Source organism: Physella acuta, unplaced genomic scaffold (genome assembly GCF_028476545.2).
Source record: "Physella acuta isolate Inbredline_101_S28 unplaced genomic scaffold, ASM2847654v3 ptg001594l, whole genome shotgun sequence".
In the NCBI taxonomy this organism is placed as follows: Eukaryota; Metazoa; Mollusca; class Gastropoda; family Physidae; genus Physella; species Physella acuta.
The window spans coordinates 13647-37006 of record NW_026733108.1 but is presented as its reverse complement, the minus strand read 5'-3'; the positions used below and the strand labels follow the sequence as shown (position 1 = coordinate 37006).

General features: G+C 35.3%; 2 protein-coding genes across 3 annotated transcripts; one reads left to right on the top strand and one right to left on the bottom strand.

Moving 5' to 3' along the window:
• Positions 1 to 1420: 1420 nt before the first annotated feature.
• Positions 1421 to 12422, bottom strand: LOC131929088 (uncharacterized; the record flags this gene model as incomplete). 2 transcript variants are annotated; one of them, XM_059285279.1, is given in 4 exon segments in its annotated part: positions 1421 to 1661; positions 2391 to 2578; positions 3450 to 3528; positions 12338 to 12422. In XM_059285279.1, coding segments are annotated over 3 exon segments (484 nt in total), but the record flags the coding sequence as incomplete, so codon positions are not given.
• LOC131929089 (mucin-2) lies at positions 8662 to 23351 on the top strand. The gene is made up of 9 exons (XM_059285281.1): positions 8662 to 8796; positions 14831 to 14933; positions 15290 to 15321; positions 17912 to 21047; positions 21742 to 21767; positions 22162 to 22356; positions 22568 to 22739; positions 23026 to 23127; positions 23320 to 23351. Exons 1-9 carry the CDS (start codon positions 8662 to 8664, stop codon positions 23349 to 23351), a joined length of 3933 nt encoding a protein of 1310 aa, XP_059141264.1.
• The last annotated feature ends 9 nt before the right edge of the window (positions 23352 to 23360 follow it).

Sequence of the window (23360 nt, the reverse complement as noted above, 5' to 3'; positions counted from 1 at the left end):
ACATGATACTAAGCTGGTGCGATTTGGCGCCCCGGGGTAGACTGTGAGCACTTTGCTTTCATGTTTGCGTTTGTGATTTCTTTGTATTTGGGTTGGGTTTGCGTTTGTGGTTGGGTTTGCATGTGGATTTGGTTTGTTTTCGTTTGCTTTTTCGTTTGTGTTTTACTTTGTATTTGTGTTTGTGGTTGGGTTTGTGTTTGTGGCTGGGTTTGTGTATGTGACTGAACCCATTCGTGACTGAAGAGTTATATGACAAGTTTTTCGTTGACTCAAATCGAAGGTCTGAAACTAGTAGAGCTTTTAATCAATCTTAAACCTTCCAAAAAGCAAACAAGTCTAAATAATAAAATACAATCCAAAAACTATACAATAATTTGTAAACTTAACTTACAATTTCATGGAAATCACTAACACTTCTTTCTACTATTAACACTGGATAAAATATCTAACTAACACAACCTATACTATGAAAAACCAAATACTGAGTACTAGTGGAATATAAGTAAATTACAGCCCAACACAACACGATGCTATGAGCCATGGGTTCTATCAGGGTGTCTTGTGCGCATCGTGTTTGGAAAACTCCTCCTTTTTATAATACCCTAAAATTATGGGATGCTGACAACAATGCTAAGGACCATTGGGGATGGAGCCAAAACACGAGTAACACGAACAAAGTTTTGAATACTATCACATGAGTCTGATGGAAAATTTCTTAGTTTAAACAACAAATAGCTCAAGGCCATTAATAATATTAATAAAATTAAACTATTAAAGAAGACCTAAGTAAGTCACATTGTGATTCATCCACCATCTCTCTATTCCCTGTTTATTGTAAACGTAAAAAATTATACTGTCTCTGTGTGTGTGTGTGTGAGAGAGTGTCTTTGTCTGTCGGTGGACGAAAACTCTCATGTAACTATTAGGAATATAATTCAATTCTGAATAATCAGAGGAATTTGCCATGATTCGATTAACAACAAAAATATTTTTAATGGGTTGTTTTTAAAAATCTTTTCAAAAATAAATAATTAGACTACATCAGATTCTAAATAATGTTACTTCCCCTTAGTTTCAAACCGTTTAAAAACTTTATTATCTACCCCTAACAGCCTTAACTAGATCTAACGGCTCTATAATATTGTAAACATTCTCGTGAACCACAGCTCAGCAGACAGTTAGTTTCATCGCGTCACCCGTTCTCTTATTGAATTTAGTATTCTATCGAGTGTTTTAATTTTGTTATCTTCTCTTAGATTTGAAACCGTTTAGTTAACTTTTAATGACTAATCAAACGTCTAACTAAATTAAAAAATAAAGGACTTATATTTTCATCGAAGTGGTAGGTATCTGCAAAGTTTGAACAAAATCGCTGCATAAGAAGAGGTCAAACAAATAGTAAAAGTAGAGTTATAATTACCTGGTTTGATTGAACTATTGAACACATTACTGATTGCCCAATAGGAAAGGTTCATTGGAGAAGCAGGCCATATATTTGGCCATTCTCCCTCTACGTTTAGTTGTCCTTGTACAACGACCCTATATACAGCGCGTCGAAAGGGGTAAAAGGAGAAACTGAGAGGATTTTCACCGGTGCAGTTGCAAGCTGTATTGCTGATGTAACATGGCGTGCAGGGGAACAATGCAGCGATAGCACACAACTAAAAAAAAAATTAAAATACAATGATAATTCTGGATAAATACCTGCCCCAATTATAGCGGAAATTAATATCTGGACCTTCTATAACGTGACATATCTGTACAATCTATAGCCTGACATTGATATCTATGCAATGTATATCCTGACATTAATATTTGTACCATCTATAACCTAGCATTAATATCTGTGCAATGTATAGCCTGACATCAATATCTGTACAGTCTATAGCCTGGCATCAATCTCTGTACAGTCTATATCCTGACATCAATATCTGTACAGTCTATATCCTGACATCAATATCTGTACAATCTATATCCTGACATCAATATCTGTACCTTCTATATCCATCCTGACATCAATATCTGTACAATCTATAGCCTGACATCAGTATTTGTATCATCTATAACATCAATATCTGTATTATATAACTTTTTGTACCCTAGATTTGACATCTACACCCTGCATTATATTTAGCATTTTGTGCAGTACGTCACACACCAATACCATGATTATATTCAACCTTTTATGCCTTACATCAGACAATAATATCAAACAATCTACTTACACAAGTATCAACTCTCTTCATTCATTGACACCTCACACCCATACCATTCACTGCCAAGACACAAATAAGCCTACTTGTAAGCCACTATTCACGAACACCGTGCACCCGTTTACATTAACAAATTACATGTTAATAATATAATTGTATTATAATATTTATACTTACAGGAAAAAACTCCTGCTCTTCTTCATTATAAGATTCTACCATTATAAACACGCATATCTCTGGGTCTGGGAAAAAATTTTCCGATGTCACACTTCCAATAATCTTTCCGGTGTAGCGGCAATGCGGAGCTTCACATTCTCTTTCCCAACCATCTATTTTTGGTGCAAATTTTGGCATTTGAACACCTACTAATAAAAAATATATAATATTCCGAATAATTTCAAATGAGATGGATACGTCATACTTTTAAAACGTTTTATAAACTTCTAGCGTACCCGTTTCTCATTGCTGCTATTTAGTCATACACACCAAATTAAGCCAACATTACTAGATGATCTCATCAATGCACAGATTTAGTCATGGACGACAAATTAAACCAAGGTTATTAGATGATCTCATGCCATTGAAATCGGTAGTTTTAGACGTTAGATGTGTTCGGAAAACTATGTAATATTTAACAACCAGGGGCGTTGCAGGGCGCCGTCGGATGCCGCTGATTATAATATTAACCCTAAGCAGTTTAATAAAATAATCCATTTTATCCACTATACAGGACGATCAAATAGCGGACTTCAAGTGCTAAGATAGGCAATGACACGATAGCGACTTGTGGGTAATAGTTCCAATTTGCTTTTATAACTAAATACGTCTACGTCAACAATCTGCTTATACGCCTACGCCTTTGCCTAACCCTAAGCTTACGCCTACGTCTAATATACATTATCTGATTCTTAATGCCTAACACCAAAGGGAATATGCTCATTACCTAAGATCTGAGTTTTAAGTATAAAGTGTAACCCTTGAGGTCTAATATCTAATGTGTAATGCGGTGTGTGGCGTCTAATGTTTAATGTCTAAAATCTTTGCCTGTATATTTTTATGGGTAGATGTACGTAGACTCCTAGATGTACGTCTTTATCTGTTTAACGTATAGCGTGAAACAACCAGCGTATAACTTATAATGTGTAATGTATAGATTTATTAATTATCACTATACAATACAGTATTATCATATAACATTAGTTCTTGTGATCAAATCACCAACATATTAGCACTAACCAGAGAGGCCAACATTGCACAGAAAGAGCATCAACAATACATTGGTAACATCCATTCTCCCACGTCTTGGATGCAAATGCTGAAAACAAGCAAGTTCATTTTTAAAAGAAACAAAGTTTTATTTGTTTAAAGAATTAAATATTCTAAAGTAGTTTTCATTTTTAAAAGATCTTTATCATCAAAAAATATCATCCTAATATATAACAGCACATGTGCGAACTTCTCTCTGCCTCTCTGTCTCTTTCTCTCTCTCTCTCTGTTTCCGCAAATATGAGATCGGTATTTTCAGCGATACATGGAGAGCTTAATGCGGATTTTTATTGATAATAATATGCTGGGTGTTTTAAATGTATAAACTAAATGTTAATTAAAGAAGGATAATAAAATAAAGGCATATTCGGATGCAGAAACACACTTTTAATTATGCAATAAAAAAACGTGATAAAAACGCAAAAAAAAAAACAATGTCGTCACATGCCAGATGTTTAAACTATAGAAAGTACACAAACACGTATGGTGGTGTCATCTTCCAATTTTAGATTATGAAGAAATGAAATATTTAATTTAAATTTGTTTTAGATCTATAGGTCTACTCATCAAGACGTAATTTATAAAATTGAAACAGTTTTCTCGCCCAAAATTAATATAAATTACTTTTTAAAAATCCAACATATATATCATTGAACAGCCGGGTTTTTAATTGAATCATTTGAGTCTCTTAATCGGCGTGTGAATTTAATATGGTGTTGTGTTGACTAGTAATGTATATAATTTGTTTTTTTTTTTCTGAAACGAATGCTATACTTCGTCATTTTCTGTTTATGTTTAAAATAGTATAAAATGGTTTGAAAAATAATTATTTTAAAAAGTTACCTCCCTTGTAAATTGAACGAATGACGTAGTCTTTGTTTACTTTTTTTTCACAAACAGTTGTTATGCTTATGTAAGTAAATACAGAATCTGGACAATTTTAACGACGATAATGGTTTTTCCTCCAGGATCAGTCTACCACCTCACTAAATATCAGGTGGAATGTTCGGCAAGTTTTTATTCATAACTCATGTAAGGAGAATTTCACTCGTCTTCCCTTTTTAGCCCTCGCCGTGCGAGCAGGAGCTGACCAAAAGTTTATCCTTAAGGCAGATTCATTTACTTAGCTCTATGCGGAAAATGAGCCAGATGTACAGAGCCAAAGTTCCATAACATTGTTTTGAAAATAGTCATCGTTTTTCACCATATTAACAATATTTATATTGGGAATTCGGACCGTTCAGTTCTAAAGCCGTTCCGGAATTTCCCCGAAGATAACGCCTATGTTATACTGACCCTCTCGGATATATCTACGACCTCAAATGTTATGATTGAGTTTGTACTTCCAGATATTTGTATTTATGTTTTTCTTTACAAAAACAGTACTATCGTCCGATAGAGCACTACCCGGCAGCGCTTCAAATTTGGCAGGCCGGTGCTGGTTGGCCGCATGGTCCAGGAAGAGAGGGTAAAAAATGACTTCGACTGAGCGGCGCCTCATATGAGCTTTATTGAAAAAAAAACTTTTGCCGAACGACCCCCTTGATATGTTGTGAAGTCGTAGACCGACCCTGGAGGGTAACAAAAAAACATTCCCGTCGGAAAAACCCATTAGGGTAGTTAGATTTGTCCATATGCCGTATTTTCTTATATAAACAATTGTTTATGAAAAAGTAAACAAAGACTACTTCATTTGGTATATGTACAGGGGAGGTAACTTTTTAAAGTACTCATTTTAAAATAATGTGTATAGGCCTACTATTTTAAAGAAATATAACAAAAATCAAATAGTATAGCATTCGTTTAACTAGGCATTTCGTTATAAATTAAGTTATGTATTACAATGGAATTGTAAAATTAATTGCAAAAGTGAATTTAATATAATAATTTATTCATACTTTTAAGGAAGCCTTTGCAATTCTAATAACCTTGCGAGAAATAAGTTTGCCAATTCTCTACCAATGCTTGCAGGGCATAAAATTACTCACTGTTTAAGCTTAGGCCCTAAGCACTCCACATAACAGCCATTTTATGTGTCTCATTGTTAATAACATAACTTTGCCGGTTGCTTATAATTTGTATCATTTTAATTCTCTGAAATCCCACATTTATTTCAATTCTACTTAAAAACTCACCCCCCCCCCTTTCTCTGGACCCACCACGCCGATGGAAAAAAAAAACCATTGAATCATCATTTAATTACAGATTTGCATTTTCAGCTGGGGTTTTTTTTTTTTTTTTAAATAATTAGACGTTTTATATTAGATCTTTGTATATGCAAACCATCTTAAATGAATGAAAGTAGGCTACAAGTAAGAGATAAATATTACTATTGTAAATCTGTATCGGTCCTCACAAGCCGATGATGAAAACTATAATACTAAAGCGAACATGCAAGGCGAACTGACGCTGTAAATTACATGTCTGAGACGGAAAAGAGAAAAAAATATTGTTTTTTTTTTTTTTGAAAAATAAACAACAACAAAATAAATAAAATGGAAAATAAAAGTATTTAAGAAATAATATAACTATTCAATACCGTATCAAGTACACGAAAATGTTGTAGCTGTAAAACCCCTGCATGATTCTTTAAACTAATGTATTTAAACACACACACACGTTGTAATTTGTTTTATTGAAACTAAAACTTAAAATTTAAAAAAAAAATAAAAAGGGATTTAAAACAAAAAACAACACCAGCCAATCACCAATTAATTATTCATTCAAATTCTCAAAAGGTTTTTGAATAGTGTATATATATATATATATATATATATATATATATATATATATATATATATATATATATATATATATATATATATATATATATATATATTACGGGGGGGGGTGACATTATTAAGTGCCGCACCGGATGACACCCGACCTCCCTACGCCAAATTCTCAAAAGGTTTTTGAAAACGTAAGCTAAGCTAGGCAGTATGCCTAGCATATATATATATATATATATATATATATATATATATATATATATATATATATATATATATATATATATATATATATATATATATGACAAATGATCTCAGACAAGTGATCACAGACAAAATATCTCAGACAAAATATCTCACGGTCAAATGATCTCAGGACAAATGATCTCAAGACAAATGATCTCAGGACAAATGATCTTAAGGAAAAATGATATCACGGACAAAAGATACCAGGACAAAATATATCAGGACAAATGATATCATGGACAAATGATCTCAGGCAAAATATCTCACAAAATTTATTTTAAAAGTATGTACGATGATTGTCTGCCATCCGGTGTTAGAGCCTTGTCGGGGCTTGGCAACTTGTGTATCCTTACAACCCCCAGAGCTATACCAGCGGGAGTGTAAACTCCTAGTAGGTTCAACCAAGCTGGGAAGATCTGCGCGGGTAGGGATCAGACCAAAGCTAACACCCTGGTCCTCCAAGTTGGGGGTTGAAACATAAGGCTAGCAACCTTATCTCGTAAAAAAATATACCGCTACAGAAACTCCAAGAACACAAATCCAACACCAACTTGATCGAGGAGGTTCCTCTCTAGAAGAGCCCATGATGCCTACTAGTGAAAGCCTAACGGAAGCTAGTTCGCTGACAAATCTCCTAACGCCCAAGACTAAAACCAGATTAGGCACCTGGAACATCAGAACCCTATATGAAAGCAGCAGCTAAGCCCAGGTCGCCAAAGAAATGAGGTGGTATAAATTAAAAGTCCTGGGATTAAGTGAGACACGATGGAATGGCAGTGGCCAAACTAGGTTGGTCTCGGGAGAGACTGTCATCTACTCAGTCCACGAGGACGACAATCATGAACACGCGCAAGGTGTAGCCATAATGATTTTTCCAGAAGCAACAAATGCCTTGATCGCATGGGAACCAGTCTCGTTTCAATGCCAAGGGAAGGAAAACAACTTTAATACAGTGCTATGCACCCACAAATGCTGCAACGGATGAAGAAAAAGAGGACTTTTACAGCGCCCTGCAAGCCCAAATAGACAAATCACCAAAAAGAGATATAAAGATAGTATTGGGAGACATGAATGCCAAAGTTGGAACAGAAAATAAAGATCGTGAGTTCACAATGGGAAAAATGGAATAGGCATAATAAATGCAAACGGGGAACTCTTTGCTTATTTCTGCGCATTTAATGATCTAATTATAGGGGGGACAATTTTCTCTCATAAAAATATACATAAGACCACCTGGACGTCACCCGATGGCAAAAAAAAAACAACAACCAAATTGATCACATCATAGTTTCCAGAAAGTGGAGAAGAAGTTTAATGGATGTTAGGGCGAAACGAGGTGCAGATGCAGCCTCAGACCACCAACTCGTGGTTGCAACACTAAATTCAAAACTAAAATCCTACAGGGATCGAGCTGATAAACCGCACTTTAAATTCAATACAGCATATCTTAGGAGTCCAAAAAGAAAGGAAGACTTTAACTGCGCGGTAAAAAATAGGCATGAAGCACTCTCCAGCCTGGCAGAAGAAACAGTAGAGCAAAAATGGCTAGGAATACAGGAACCATGGAAGTCAACATGCACTAACATATCGGGAAGAAGAAAAAATGAACAAAAAGAATGGATCAAAACAGAGACATGGGTTATGAACAAATGTAAGGATGAAAAACAGAAAATAAACCTCAGAACACATTATTGTGAAGTAAATCGCATAGTCAGGAAAAGTGCAAAAGAAGACAAAAGACAGTTCATACAAGAGATGATAGCGGAGGCAGAAACTGCAGCAAAACAAGGAAAAATGAAGAGGCTCTATGAAGTAACCAGGACTCTATCCGGCAAGAATATTAACCCCAACAAACCAGTAAAGGATAAAGTAGGAAATATCTTAACAAGTGACACAGAACAGAGAGACAGATGGGTACAGCACTTTGATGAGATTTTAAACCATCCTCTCTCATCAAACATCCCTGCAAACCACCTACTAAATGTGTGTACAGATCCACCCACAAAGTTAGAAACAATAAGAGCAATAAAGAACATGAAAAATGGCAAAGCAGCTGGCCCGGACGGCATCCCACCAGAGATGTCTTGGACAAAAAGCTGAGGCAATAACAAGCTAGTTTTCGTCAAGACAGGTCATGTACGGACCACATTGCTACGCTGCGCATCATTATTGAACAGTCTCTTGAGTTGCAATCTCCCTTATACATGACTTTTGTCGACTTCGAAAAGGCGTTTGACAGTGTGAGTAGAGATGTTATCTGGAAGTTAATGAGCCACTATGGAATGCCCAAAAAAATTATATCTATCACACAGAAACTATATGAAGACTCCACCAGTCAGGTAATACACAAGGGAAAACTAACAAAACCATTCACGGTGACGACGGGAGTAAGACAGGGATGTATGCTATCGCCAATGATATTCTTCATGGTTATCGACTGGATCATGCTGAAAATCATAAAAAAAAACGACACAGGAATCCAGTGGAGTTTCACCAAAAGGCTGGAAGATCTGGATTTTGCCGATGACATCTGCCTACTATCTCATAAGCATCAACACACGCAAGCCAAACTAAATCGGCTATCTGAAGAAGCCTCCAAAGTTGAACTAAAAATCAATAAAAATAAATCAGAGGTCATCAGAATCAATAACAGCCAGGACCTGCCAATACAGCTAAATGGAGAAGATTAACGAGAAACACATTCACATATCTGGGAAGCGTGATCAATAAGGACGGGGGAGCAGACGAGGACATTACATGTATCAACAAGGCTAGATGGGCCACGGCCCTGTCACTCCGAAGCAAAATTGGGCTTTTCAACTCAAATGTCAAGGCAGTGCTGCTCTATGGCTCGGACACGTGGAGGGTTACGAAGACAAATACTGATAAGCTACAGGCATTCGTAGACAAATGCTTACGGCATATACTCAAAATAAGATGGCCAGACAAAATATCAAACAAAGACCTGTGGCGAACTTTAAAGCAACAGCCAATAGGAGCAGATATCAAGGCCCGTAAATGGGGATGGATCGGACACATATTAAGAAAAGAAAAAGAAAACATCGCAAAACACGCTTTGGACTGGAATCCCCAGGGAAAAAGGAGGGTGGGCTGACCAAGGAAGACATGGAGAAGAACGGTTGAAGAAGAGGCAAAAACAGCTGGGCTCACATGGGCACAGATAAAGTGAGCAGCCCAAAACCGAGTCCGATGGAGATGTGTGGTTGTAGCCCTTTGCTCCCCAGGGGCCACAAAGGAATGATGATGATGATGTACGATAATTTTAGTTGATTTGAACTTTTGTTTATTGACTGTCAATATAGTTTTGATTACTTTTTAACGCATAATAATTGTGAATAAAATGAATGTTTAAACTTAACAAACCATCAAAAGATTTATCAAACTTAATCTTTGTAATAGTATTTGATTTGAAAAAGTAAAAATTAAAACTAAAAATTAAAATTATTACTCGTTTAGCCTGAAAGGTAAACTAAATGAAAATTCATAAAACAATTAAAGTAACATTAATTTTCAAAACACGCTAAATATATTTTGAAAAACGTGAATGGGTCTTTAGGTTCGTATTGTAATACTATTGTTTTTATTGCAGTATCTACACAAACATAACGCTTATGTTTAGTTGCTGGCAGGTACATCGTTACGATCACACCTCTCCAATACTATGTGAGCATGTATTGTGTAACTCTTGCTTGACATGTTCTAATTTCACATTTCCAAACCTCTTTGCCTGCTGCTCCACTTTTGGCTTTAATAAACACAATAAATTCACCAGAAACGAATGTCCTAAAACCTTTCTGCTAGGTAACTAATGAGTTAGTTATCAATGCTGCTTTGTTTGCATGCACACTACGACAACTTAGCTCCGCGATGACCGCTGTCGTTTAAATAAGCATTTGTCACCTGATCACTTAGGTGTGACCGACTCAGAACAATGGACTTTAGATGCTTTTTGTATTATCCATGAACGGAGGTTGTCTTTCCCTTAAGGCATGTCTCTGCTATCAAAGCGGGCGGCCAACTTGATTCGAAGGTGTGTCTTTATTTTTATTTCATCCCTTTTGAACCAGTTTCGTCCACCTGACGTGGCAGGATTGTCTCATGTTGTGCAAGCCAACCAACGCTTTCTATCGAAAAAAATTCTTTAATCTTCGCATTCAAATATTCGCAATCTTAAAAAAAAATTTTATATGTTTAGTGCAATATGTTAAATTTATACGGCAAACATTTCTCACAATTATTATACAGGCCTATACAAATATTAAACATAGTAAACAAAACCATATGACAGTCAATAAAAAAATATCCAGATCAAGTAAAATCATCCCATTCAATATTAAAATTTTGCTGTGAGATATTTTGTCTGAGATATTTTGTCTGACATCATTTGTCCTGAGATCATTTGTCCTATATATATATATATATATATATATATATATATATATATATATATATATATATATATATATATATATATATATACACGAGAAAAATAGCCCGTTGAAGAAGGATACAACGGGCGCTAACTAAAAATGACATTACAAACGGATTTTATCAAGATTTGAGATTTTAATCGGATTTAAGCTTGATCTACACGTAGTTATCGCCCCCCCCCCCCTCCACACACACACATCCCAAAACATGTCTACCATCTCATTCAACGAAATATAACTATATACCTTTTCCAGTGTCCGCCCCCTCCCAGAAAATTCCACCCCTTCCCCCGAACATTTCAAGTACCCCCACCCCACTGCGGGGAGGAAAAAATCTGAAAGAAACACTGGTGTCTCGCTTAGACATTACCAGAAGAATTACATGAAAGAAATTCTACACGCAAAACACTTATAAGATTCGTTCTTACGCGTAGGTGGAGCTATCGAAAGTAGGCTCACGTTAATTGTGATTATCAAGTCCAGAATTCTTTTTTTTTTCTTCTTTGTTCTTAATTTTTACTGTTGGAAGGGATTCCCTTCAACACAATGGACGCGACCGAGAATGTATTCGTGAGACCCATTAATTAATTTAAAAATCATGCACGGCGTAGTTACAATTAATATGGTTAAGAATCCTGTCTGTCGGGTTTATTTCCGACTTTACTAAAGATTGGATGTATTTGATGTTATTAATATTTTCGGTAACTAAATTAAATAAAAAAAAAAAACAATTTGGGTTTCACGTGTAATGGCGACATAAACAATGGCATCCTGCTATTCGATAGGCTGTCATAAATTTTATTGTACACACTGTAAGCGAAAAAAAAAGGAAAACTAGTGTATAAATTTGCATTGCTATTTAAAAACTTGATCTGCAAAGTTTTGTAAACAAATAGCTATCGATCATAGAGTTCCTGTACAGCCAACCAATATTTGTCTTACGAAAGTGAAACATCCTGCTATAACTTAGGCTTGATGAAAATAAATAGAAATGTAGCCTTAAACTCAACAAATTATTTTCAAGTTGTCTTGATTCACAACTTTTATAGCATTGATTCTAAAATAATAAAATTTCTGAATTAATTTTAAGCTGAAGTTTTTATTTTTTAAATTATTTTTACGGTCGTTTTGTTTGCTAAATCTAAAAAAGCACGTTTTTATTCCATGTCAACAACATGATGGAAGGATTCTCGTCAACTCGCTCGCCTCCATTAAGTATACGTGTCAACTGATTGAGGCCATTGACTCCGATTTCAGCCTGCTTTTCTTATTGGATTTGCTTTCATAGCTTTTGTCTAGCCAAAAACAAACTACAAGACAGCAGTTGTATGATTTTTTATTTGTCTCTCCTAGAACATTTGGAATATTAGCCCATCCCCTCTACCACTGTTCACATGCGTATGCTTTGAATGTATGAAGATATGCATACCTGATGTTTTTCGAGTTAGTTGTAAATGTTTCGTTTTAACTTAACCTTGCATCGCCATTGAATTATTTAAATGCATAACACTTTTTTTGTCAAACGTATTTCTAAAGAACATAAAAGTTTCGGTTTGGGATTTCCCGTTTTCAAATCGAATGTGCAAAATGTGTGTGCAATGCAACGCAGGTAATGTCATGCCAGTCTGACTTATTAGGCGCTACTAGCCATCGGTACCGGTTACATGGGCAATTCTGGTGACTTTTAGCTCTCTTTTCTTTACCCGGTTTTTCTTTTAGATATTTATCTCCGGGGAGCGGCATTCAAAACTGTCCGGGGGAGTGTGTGTGTGTGTGGGGGGGGGGGGGGGGTCAGCGGATACTGGTTTTTCTATATTTTTTTTTATGAATCCGTTTTTCAATCTCGTTTGGAGATGAAAGGGGAAGAAACGGTAGAAATGCCTGAAGAAAATGTATGTATCTACGGAAAGTTAGTAATGAAATGAATTGTAATTCAGCTTTAAAAAAAATCATTATCAGAAACTTAGGAAAAGAAACATGTTATTGTTCAAGAACATTGAAATAAAACATTGTTAAGGTTATGAGAATGAAGCGGTTTTGTATTATGCACTGCCAATGTTTATACTTGTTTAAAATAACAAAGACTACCAATACATACTAGAAAAATTAAAACCAAATTGTTTACAGTATTAGTAAACACAATACCATATTAAATGCACTCGCTGATTAAGAGATTTAAAATAAAGAGACTTAAACTATTTCGTTAAAAACCTGGCTGTTCAATGGTAGTTATGTTGTTTTTGCTTTTTAAAACGACTATTTCGTCTGAGCATAGGTCTAACCACGCTATCCCTTCATATGCTGAGAAGACAGAAATATGTGAACTCTACTTCGCCTCCCCGTGTCCTGATAGACAACTTTGTCATTAACATAAAAAAATAAAATACTTAAAAAAACTTTTTAAAAAAACACGTTTTTCTTGTGGACTAAAAAGTAGAAAATAAATTTTTCTTCCGACCCTAGGGGATCTACCAATGACTGCTCGTAGATTTTGTGCTTCCTCGAGCTGTGCAGGTTCTTGTGATGAGTGTTCATACATTTGATGACAAAAAACGTGGCTACGTTTTCGCTTTAATCATAAAGTCTAAATCAAATTTGAATGAAATAATTAATTTTTATATTTATAAATCGGAAGCTAACGCTATTAGTGTTGTGTTCTTTCCGTAGTGTAAACATGTGGCATGTGACGGGATTGTTAATTAAGTTCTTGTCATAACTATGAACACTTTCTTTTCAGGTTCATAATTAAAACTGTTTTTGAATATGCCTTTATTTTTATTTTTGTTCTTTAAATAACATTTTGTTTATACTTTTTAAAAATCTAACTCATTATTTTCAACAAAAGTTCGTATCAAGTTCTCCATATATCGCTGAAGATACTGATATCATACTGATATCACATCATAGACTGTGAAAATATTTTGCGGGCAGAGAGAGAGAAAGAGAGAGAGAGAGAGAGAGAGAGAAGTGCGTACATGGGCTTTTTTATATTAGTATTTTGTATAAATTCTAATCGAACAGATGTTGATTTTCAAAAATAAGTAATGCGACGGCCTTTCTCTCTCTCTCTCTCTCTCTCTCTCTCTCTCTCTCTCTCTCTCTCTCTCTCTCTCTCTCTCTCTTCTAATATTAAAAATGTGTTTATTGAGACGAGACAGTGACGCAAGAAAAAAATATTTTCTCAACAAATATTAACTATGCAAGTTGGCTAAGTAATTTCGCATAATCGCGATTCATATTTTTTACAATCTGCTTTATTGTTACACGATTTTATTCAACTTGCTTCTTCTATCTCTCTTTTGTCCACTTTAGACATTTGGACCACTTCTGACCGGAGTTTCTTCCAGGCTTCACCCCCCACCCCCCGAAAATTTTTACCCCGCCCCCCCCCCCTCCGAACGAAATGAAACGTATATAATTTATATAGAAAATATATACTTTTAACAGTGTCCGCCCCCCCCCCCCCCGTAGAAAGTCTACCGCCCCCCCCCCACCCCTCCCACCCGAAAATTTCAAGTGACCCCCTGGAGAAAAAAGTCTGGAAGAAACACTGCTTCTGACAGACGAATTTCTCTGAAACCTGGCCCGGGGGTCAAGACCAGATAACAAATCAATCCAACATCAAATGTGACTTAATTGGATACTTAATTATTATTTTTAGAATTAATCAAAATACATTTATAAAGAGTGTTATGTATTATGCGCACATTTTTTTAACAACAAGCGCAAATTGTGTATAATTTTGGTGGTAGTACTATTTGATAAAACAATTATTTTTTCTAATAAATCTAAAACTGAGTCTGTTTAATACTAATAGTTTTTCTAACAACTAGAATTACATTTTTTTTTTGAAAAGCTATACTGTAAAAGACAAAATTATTGTTAGACTACCAAAGTTCTATTAAGTACATTTTTAATACAGGAAAACTTTAATGACCAGTTGACAGAGATGTTTTTATTAAAGAGATATATGCTCCATGTTTTGTGGATCATCAGTATATCATTTGTTGTGCTTCTATGTGCCAGTAAGTAGACCACAATTTTAAATTATGTAATTATAAACTTTTGTATGTATTGTATTTATCTTAGCAAGTGAAGAAATTAGAATTTATTGGTAAAAATACATTTTCTTTTCTGTTTTGTTACCTTAATATTTTTTATTTTCTAAAATAATATAAGAACAGCTACGAGTTTACTTCCAACTGTACATTGATTCACTAACATCTTATTGGAACATATTTATATCATTATCAGCTTTTATAAGCAAGATAAAACTAACGCTACAAATAATTTTGTAAGAGCATTTTATTTTTAAATATTTATATAGAAATAATATTCAATTATTTTTATTTGACAAAACATTTTTTTTGTACTTTCTTAGGTGAGTATGGGTCAACAAAAGGAAACATTCAGGTTTGTTATTAATTTAATTGTCTTAAAGCTTTACGTAAAGAAAGACATGGATATTGAATTACACATTAAACACCAAATGGGGTACATAAATTCAAAGAGTATATAACACTATACACAATGAATATTCCGTTCGAAAAAGTTATTTATCTGTGTTTGACCACAGCAAAAATAAACTTTACTTTACACTCGGTGCATTTTTTCAAGTTTTGCTTGTATACATGTTATACTCCTTTTTGCGATAATGCTGATTTTAGAAATTGCTTTAAAAGACGTTGATCTAGATTCTAGATATAAAATATTTTTTTCTTTTGTCGCCAAAAAAAAAAACTATTTTTTTTATATGACAAATGCATTGAGAATTAGATTTTTCTTTCTATTCACTTACCTTTATGTTTTGAAGTTAATGTTTCGCTATCTGTCTAATGACATTGCAGAATGGTTTTTCATCCATTGTTAAAAACCAAGAAAAAAGCAAGAACATTATGCCTCTACGATTTTCAAGAGCACAGTATCTGGTTTCTGTTCATCGGAACCCGATGTTGTTGCTTGTCGTGAGGACAAATACTGACGACCGTTGCCACCACTCTCCATGCATTGAAATAAATAATCTTGACGAGATCAAAATTTCAAATGTTTCATACACAAACAGTAAGTATAGCAAAATATATTGTGTGTTTTTTCAAAATACTTAGAGGTTTTGAGGCAAAGCGATGGTTAAGGTGTTGAAATGCTTTTGTCTAAAAACATGTCACTAAAACTTATACAAATTCACAATACTTTCTATAATTCTTTAATGAGATTAATTATAATATTATTGATTATTTATTTATTTATATATATATATATATATATATATATATATATATATATATATATATATATATATATATATATATATATATATATATACAAACCTGTGTATAATAATTACTCAATGAAAATGTTTCAAGATATTAGAACAGATCAAAGTTGATAATCAATTTAACAAGTGCTATTGCAGAAACGTACTAATATCAAAGAAAATTACCCTAAAACTTTTCAGTTTGTAATTAGTATTTCATCAAAATGCCTATTTTAAAAACAATATTTTGTCAATGCATATGGGCTTAAAAGTAATTAGTAAGCACTGTTCTGGTAAATTTAGTTCATGTATGTACAACTATGCATTTTTTAAAGTTAGCACGAATCCACAAATCAATGTGAATTATCAAACGCGTATGGTAGACGACAACATGTTGAGATATTTCACAATCAGCCGAGAGACTACCAAACCTACTTGGCAAAAAATTAAACTACATGTAAGTATATGCTTTATATGCTATAATTCAGATATAAATCTATTTGTGTATAGCTGTCATGCTGGGGGTGGGCGGGTGGGGAATAAATGATAGACACTTGAAACTGAAACTAATCTTGAGCCTTATGGATAGTTTTAACGACTGAAAAAAAATGTTGATGAATGAAATTCTTTTTTTTTCTAAATAGTTTAACCGAAGCTATTTAGCTTGTATCCGTAAGAAACAAAAAAAAAATTATTAAAAAATTATAAAGCTACGAAAAAATTATATCCTGAAAGCAATATTTAGGGGTCATTAAGATGTATGTCATGGTTTGTTTTTGACAATATTTACACATCGTAAAAAAAACCTGATCCCCACCATACTAAATTGATGCCACATATAAACCTAAAACCCTCCCGCCCCTCAAACTGCAAATTACTTGGTTTAAACATCAATTTCTTTCTAAAATAATGACAGAGATCGGCTGAATAGAGTGTGTTAATCAATTACTAATACAAGTTACAAAACAGCCTTTAAATTATCCTTTAAGAATAACATCACATTTTAAAAAAATTAAACAATGTAACAGTACGATTTATGACCCCCCCCCTCACCTTTTCACACATCGTCACAAAATTCTGAATCCAACTTCGAATGTGACGTCATTTATGAACGACACCAACAAAAAAAAAAACAACAAAAAAAAAACAGGAGTGGTCATGAACAATCTCGTATTTTATTATACTTTGCAATCTACACTGAATATCTTCTCTCTCTGTACGTGAACACGATAACTCTAATTATGTTTCATTTACGTAGACAAAATTTCATGAATTAGTATTAGGTTTCTGTAAACTATTCAGAGATTTCAGATAATCGGAAATAGAAAGCCGACATTACTTTTTGTCTGGCTTATTAAAAAAAACATCTAGAACAGACAGTAAAGTGGACGAAATTTAACTTTAAAAGGTACTTTACTCCATTTTCGGTTTTAAAAGACAACAACTTTAGAATTTTATTATTATTTAAAAAAACATTGCGCCACTAGATCTATGTATTTTCACGAAAAACTATCCGTTATGTCACAACCTTATCAATTATTTCTATAGCCCGATTACTTTGAAGTGTTATCCCAACACATATGGTTAAATACTAATATACTGCCGCTTCATTTAAATAATTGGTTAGGGTTTTGATAATTGGCAGAAAATCTAGCAAAATATTTTAAAAGAATGTTTCAATCTGTAATGACACTGAACAAAGAGAGAAAGAAATAACACATAAAATGCAATTTGGTAAATTTAACTTAGGTTGTAGATGACGAACATGGAGACGATACAGCAATAGTTTGCATTTTTTATCTGGATTCTACTCAATGTGATGAAGAAGAAGATCTATATACAGCATCTCCATCAGATCAAACTGATAGCAATGGAGATACCATTTCCCCATTCAGTATCACTACATACGCTACATTTTCTTCCCAGACTTCAAAGCAAAAGATCACAACAACACCAATAACAACACCAACAGATAACACAGCCCACACAACACCCAGTAGTACATTGGCAGACACCACCCCTCTAGGAACCCCACAAACAACACCAACAGATAAAACAGCCCAAACAACACCCAGTAGTACATTGGCAGACACCACCCCTCTAGGAACCCCACAAACAACACCAACAGATAAAACAGCCCAAACAACACCCAGTAGTACATTGACAGACACCACCCCTCTAACAACCCCACTAACAACACCAACAGATAACACAGCCCACACAACACCTAGTAGTACATTGGCAGACAACACACCTCTAACAACCCCACTAACAACATCAAAAGATAACACAGCCCACACAACACCTAGTAGTACATTGGCAGACACCACCCCTCTAACAACCCCACTAACAATACCAACAGCTAACACAGCCCACACAACACCTAGTAGTACATTGGCAAACACCACCCCTCTAACAACCCCACTAACAACACCAACAGATAACACAGCCCACACAACACCTAGTAGTACATTGGCAGACAACACACCTCTAACAACCCCACTAACAACATCAAAAGATAACACAGCCCACACAACACCTAGTAGTACATTGGCAGACACCACCCCTCTAACAACCCCACTAACAATACCAACAGCTAACACAGCCCACACAACACCTAGTAGTACATTGGCAAACACCACCCCTCTAACAACCCCACTAACAACACCAACAGATAACACAGCCCACACAACACCTAGTAGTACATTGGCAGACAACACACCTCTAACAACCCCACTAACAACAACAACAGATAACACAGCCCACACAACACCAAGTAGTACATTGGCAGACACCACCCCTCTAACAACCCAACTTACAACACCAACAGATAACACAGCCCACACAACACCTAGTTGTACATTGGCAGACACCACCCCTCTAACAACCCCACTAACAACACCAACAGATAACACAGCCCACACAACACCTAGTAGTACATTAGCAGACACCACCACTCTAACAACCCAATTAACAACACCAACAGATAACACAGCCCACACAACACCTAGGAGTACATTGGCAGACACCACCCCTCTAACAACCCCACTAACAACACCAACAGATAACACAGCCCACACAATACCTAGTAGTACATTGGCAGACACCACCCCTCTAACAACCCCACTAACAACACCAACAGATAACACAGCCCACACAACACCTAGTAGTACATTGGCAGACACCACCCCTCTAACAACCCAACCAACAACACCAACATATAACACAGCCCACACAACACCTAGTAGTACATTGGCAGACACCACCCCTCAAACAACCCAACTAACAACACCAACAGATAACACAGCCCACACAACACCTAGTAGTACATTGGCAGACAACACACCTCTAACAACCCAACTAACAACACCAACAGATAACACAGCCCACACAACACCTAGTAGTACATTGGCAGACACCACCCCTCTAACAACCCAACTAACAACACCAACAGATAACACAGCCCACACAACACCTAGTAGTACATTGGCAGACACCACCACTCTAAGAACCCAACTAACAACACCAACAGATAACACAGCCCACACAACACCTAGTAGTACATTGGCAGACAACACACCTCTAACAACCCAACTAACAACACCAACAGATAACACAGCCCACACAACACCTAGTAGTACATTGTCAGACACCACCCCTCTAACAACCCAACTAACAACACCAACAGATAACACAGCCCACACAACACCCAGTAGTACATTGGCAGACACCACCACTCTCGGAACCCCACAAACAACACCAACAGATAACACAGCCCACACAACACCCAGTAGTACATTGGCAGACACCACCTCTTTAACAACCCCAATAACAACACCAACAGATAACACAGCCCACACAACACCTAGTAGTACATTGGCAGACACCACCCCTCTAGGAACCCCACAAACAACACCAACAGATAACACAGCCCACACAACACCTAGTAGTACATTGGCAGACACCACCCCTCTAACAACCCAACTTACAACACCAACAGATAACACAGCCCACACAACACCCAGTAGTACATTGGTAGACACCACCCCTCTAACAACCCAACTAACAACACCAACAGATAACACAGCCCACACAACACCTAGGAGTACATTGTCAGACACCACCACTCTAACAACCCCACTAACAACCCCACTAACAACACCAACAGATAACACAGCCCACACAACACCAAGTAGTACATTGGCAGACACCACCCCTCTAACAACCCAACTAACAACACCAACAGATAACACAGCCCACACAACACCCAGTAGTACATTGGCAGACACCACCACTCTAAGAACCCAACTAACAACACCAACAGATAACACAGCCCACACAACACCCAGTAGTACATTGGCAGACACCACCACTCTAGGAACCCCACAAACAACACCAACAGATAACACAGCCCACACAACACCTAGTAGTACATTGGCAGACACCACCCCTCTAACAACCCCACTAACAACACCAAAAGTTAACACAGCCCACACAACACCAAGTAGTACATTGGCAGACACCACCCCTCTAACAACCCAACTAACAACACCAACAGATAACACAGCCCACACAACACCCAGTAGTACATTGGCAGACACCACCACTCTAGGAACCCCACAAACAACACCAACAGATAACACAGCCCACACAACACCTAGTAGTACATTGGCAGACACCACCCCTCTAACAACCCCACTAACAACACCAACAGTTAACACAGCCCACACAACACCAAGTAGTACATTGGCAGACACCACCCCTCTAACAACCCAACTAACAACACCAACAGATAACACAGCCCACACAACACCCAGTAGTACATTGGCATACACCACCATTCTCACAACACCATTTACTACAAAACAAGAGACTTCGACTAAAGGTAAGACCTGATTTTCTTCCTCCTAATTTTGTGTTGTAGATGGAAAATTTCTGTTTTTTTTTTATTTATTTTGTTATGTTATGCGATGAATGAGATATTTTATCCATAATGTGTCGCAAGTTTTAAAATATTTACAAACCCATCAAACACAGCATGCATCTTCAACTGTACTGATCCATGGACTGCGCTGATTTCTGAATTGGTAAGACAATAGGTTATAAATAAAATAATCAATTTAAACACAACGCACTTTCTTCAACTATCCGAGAAATTTGAAACAAACTCTAAGCAAAAAAGGGCAACATTCATTACCTTGATAATAATAGGCAGATTTCTACATTTTTTGTCTTCCCGTTTCATACAATTAGAAATGCATATCAATAAACAGACGTCAAACTACCAAGAAAAACACCATCTGTTCCTCACCAATCAATGTGGATTTTGAAAGTTTTATTTTGGTCAGGGAGCTTTACTAAAAGTGAATAAAACCAGGCTCATTAATACTAACCCAAAACTACTTTGTGGAATGATTTTCATCGATTAAAAAAAAAATGTGTTGATACTTGTTAAAAAACTAATTCCATACAAATTTTACGAAACTACAGATAAAGTATTTAACTCATTTCTATTAAAAATCAAAACGAAAAGTTGTACTACTGTAGCATGATAGTACACATAAACTCTTCTTAAACAGGTATACAAGTAATGGAGTTCTCTAAGGTTCTCACTTAAATCCATTACTTTTTTTTCTGTATTTTATGATCCTCGTTTGCACATGAACGTTGTTCTCTGTGAGATGCTCACTGGCGACACACCCAGACATATCTTTACAAACATCTTACACACAGAGCCAGCTACACAAATGCACAAATCAACTCAGCTGGACAAAAATGAACAAAATACAACTTTACCCCAATAAAACCAACGTGATGGAGAAGGGAAAAAAACAAGTTTTACAACAGGGATGTCAATCTATCTATAGATACATTTAAATAACATTTACTAAAACAAATGTTTCTGTATAAATATTTCTTTTATAAATAAAATTATACAACATTATTTCCAAAGACAGATTTGCAAAGTTAATGTGGTTTTATTATCTGTATATCTTTAGGCGTCTGAGCTGAATGACAGCACAAAAAGTGCAACAGAAAGAGGAGTAGTAATACATTCTGTTGTGCAATCTATTAGCACACACATTAACAAAACTAGAACAATGGATGATATGAGATCTGTGCTAACTATTTTCTCGCTAATAGACAGAGTGTTGGACAAATATGACGTCGAGATAAATGATAAAACTGTTAAGGTATGTAGGTCTACATTATATAATGTGTCTAATTGCCTTTTGGCTAAATGACGTAAATTGTTAATTTGGAGACTTACGAGGCACTTGACTACACAAACAAATGATTATTTATTTCTAAAAAATCAATTTTGAAAGTTACACATTCTCAAGAAAAAAATCTTAAATAATATTTTGTAAGTCTTTAAAATCTACATTCTTGTTTGTTTTAAAGCTATTGGCCAAGTTGACGAACCACCTAGTTTCTGCCGATGGAAATATGTGGGATAAGCTCAGCGGTGATGGCCCTGGAATGTCGTCATTAATGATTAGTGTGGAAAAAATTGTGTCTTCAAGTCTAGCGTCGTTAAATGTAACAAAAGTGGTTCACGAAGAAAGCCAACTTGGTAAGTGATAACAATTATTCTATGATTTGGAAACTCAACGCAATTAATTATTTTCTAACTTCCAAAGTGCTCAATTTATATTAACTTGTTTCTAAAAACTTTCATGAAACTTAAATAAATATAAAATAAGCCTATTCTAGTAATTACTGATGCTATTTAAGTATTTTGATTCAAATTTATTTCAAAACTTTATTTTTATCTATTACACTACTCATTAATTCCTCCATAAATTATTTAAGTCTAGAAAGTAATTTTAGTTTTAAAAAATAAAAGTATTTTTCCTCAGCTATTGCACGCTTCAGAAACTTTGGTGCATTTGAATATGTAACCAATTTAACTTCTGATTATGCTGGAAATAAAATATTTATTCCTTCAGACTATTCAACTGGTTGGTCAATTTCTATATTTTCTTCTATAGTCTAGTGCTTTCTAAAGACACTTGATATTTCTTTTAACTTAAACTCCATTAAACACAATTCATTTATTTGTATGTATATTCAATTAATAGCTAAGTGTTGAGAGTTAAAATAGAGCCATTTCCATATAATGTTGATAACCCAATGTCAAACCTGCTGTCCAGCTATGTTTGCTGACAACTATTGTTTCGCTTAGAACTGTTTC

Excerpts from the sequence above, each read along its gene's own strand:
- LOC131929089 (XM_059285281.1), top strand. The coding sequence starts at position 8,662 with ATGACTTTTGTCGACTTCGAAAAGGCGTTTGACAGTGTGAGTAGAGAT. Across the intron at positions 8,797-14,830 it reads ATGAAGACTCCACCAGTCAG|GAAAACTTTAATGACCAGTT; the intron begins GTAATACACAAG and ends TTTTTAATACAG. Across the intron at positions 15,322-17,911 it reads CAACAAAAGGAAACATTCAG|GTTGTAGATGACGAACATGG; the intron begins GTTTGTTATTAA and ends AATTTAACTTAG.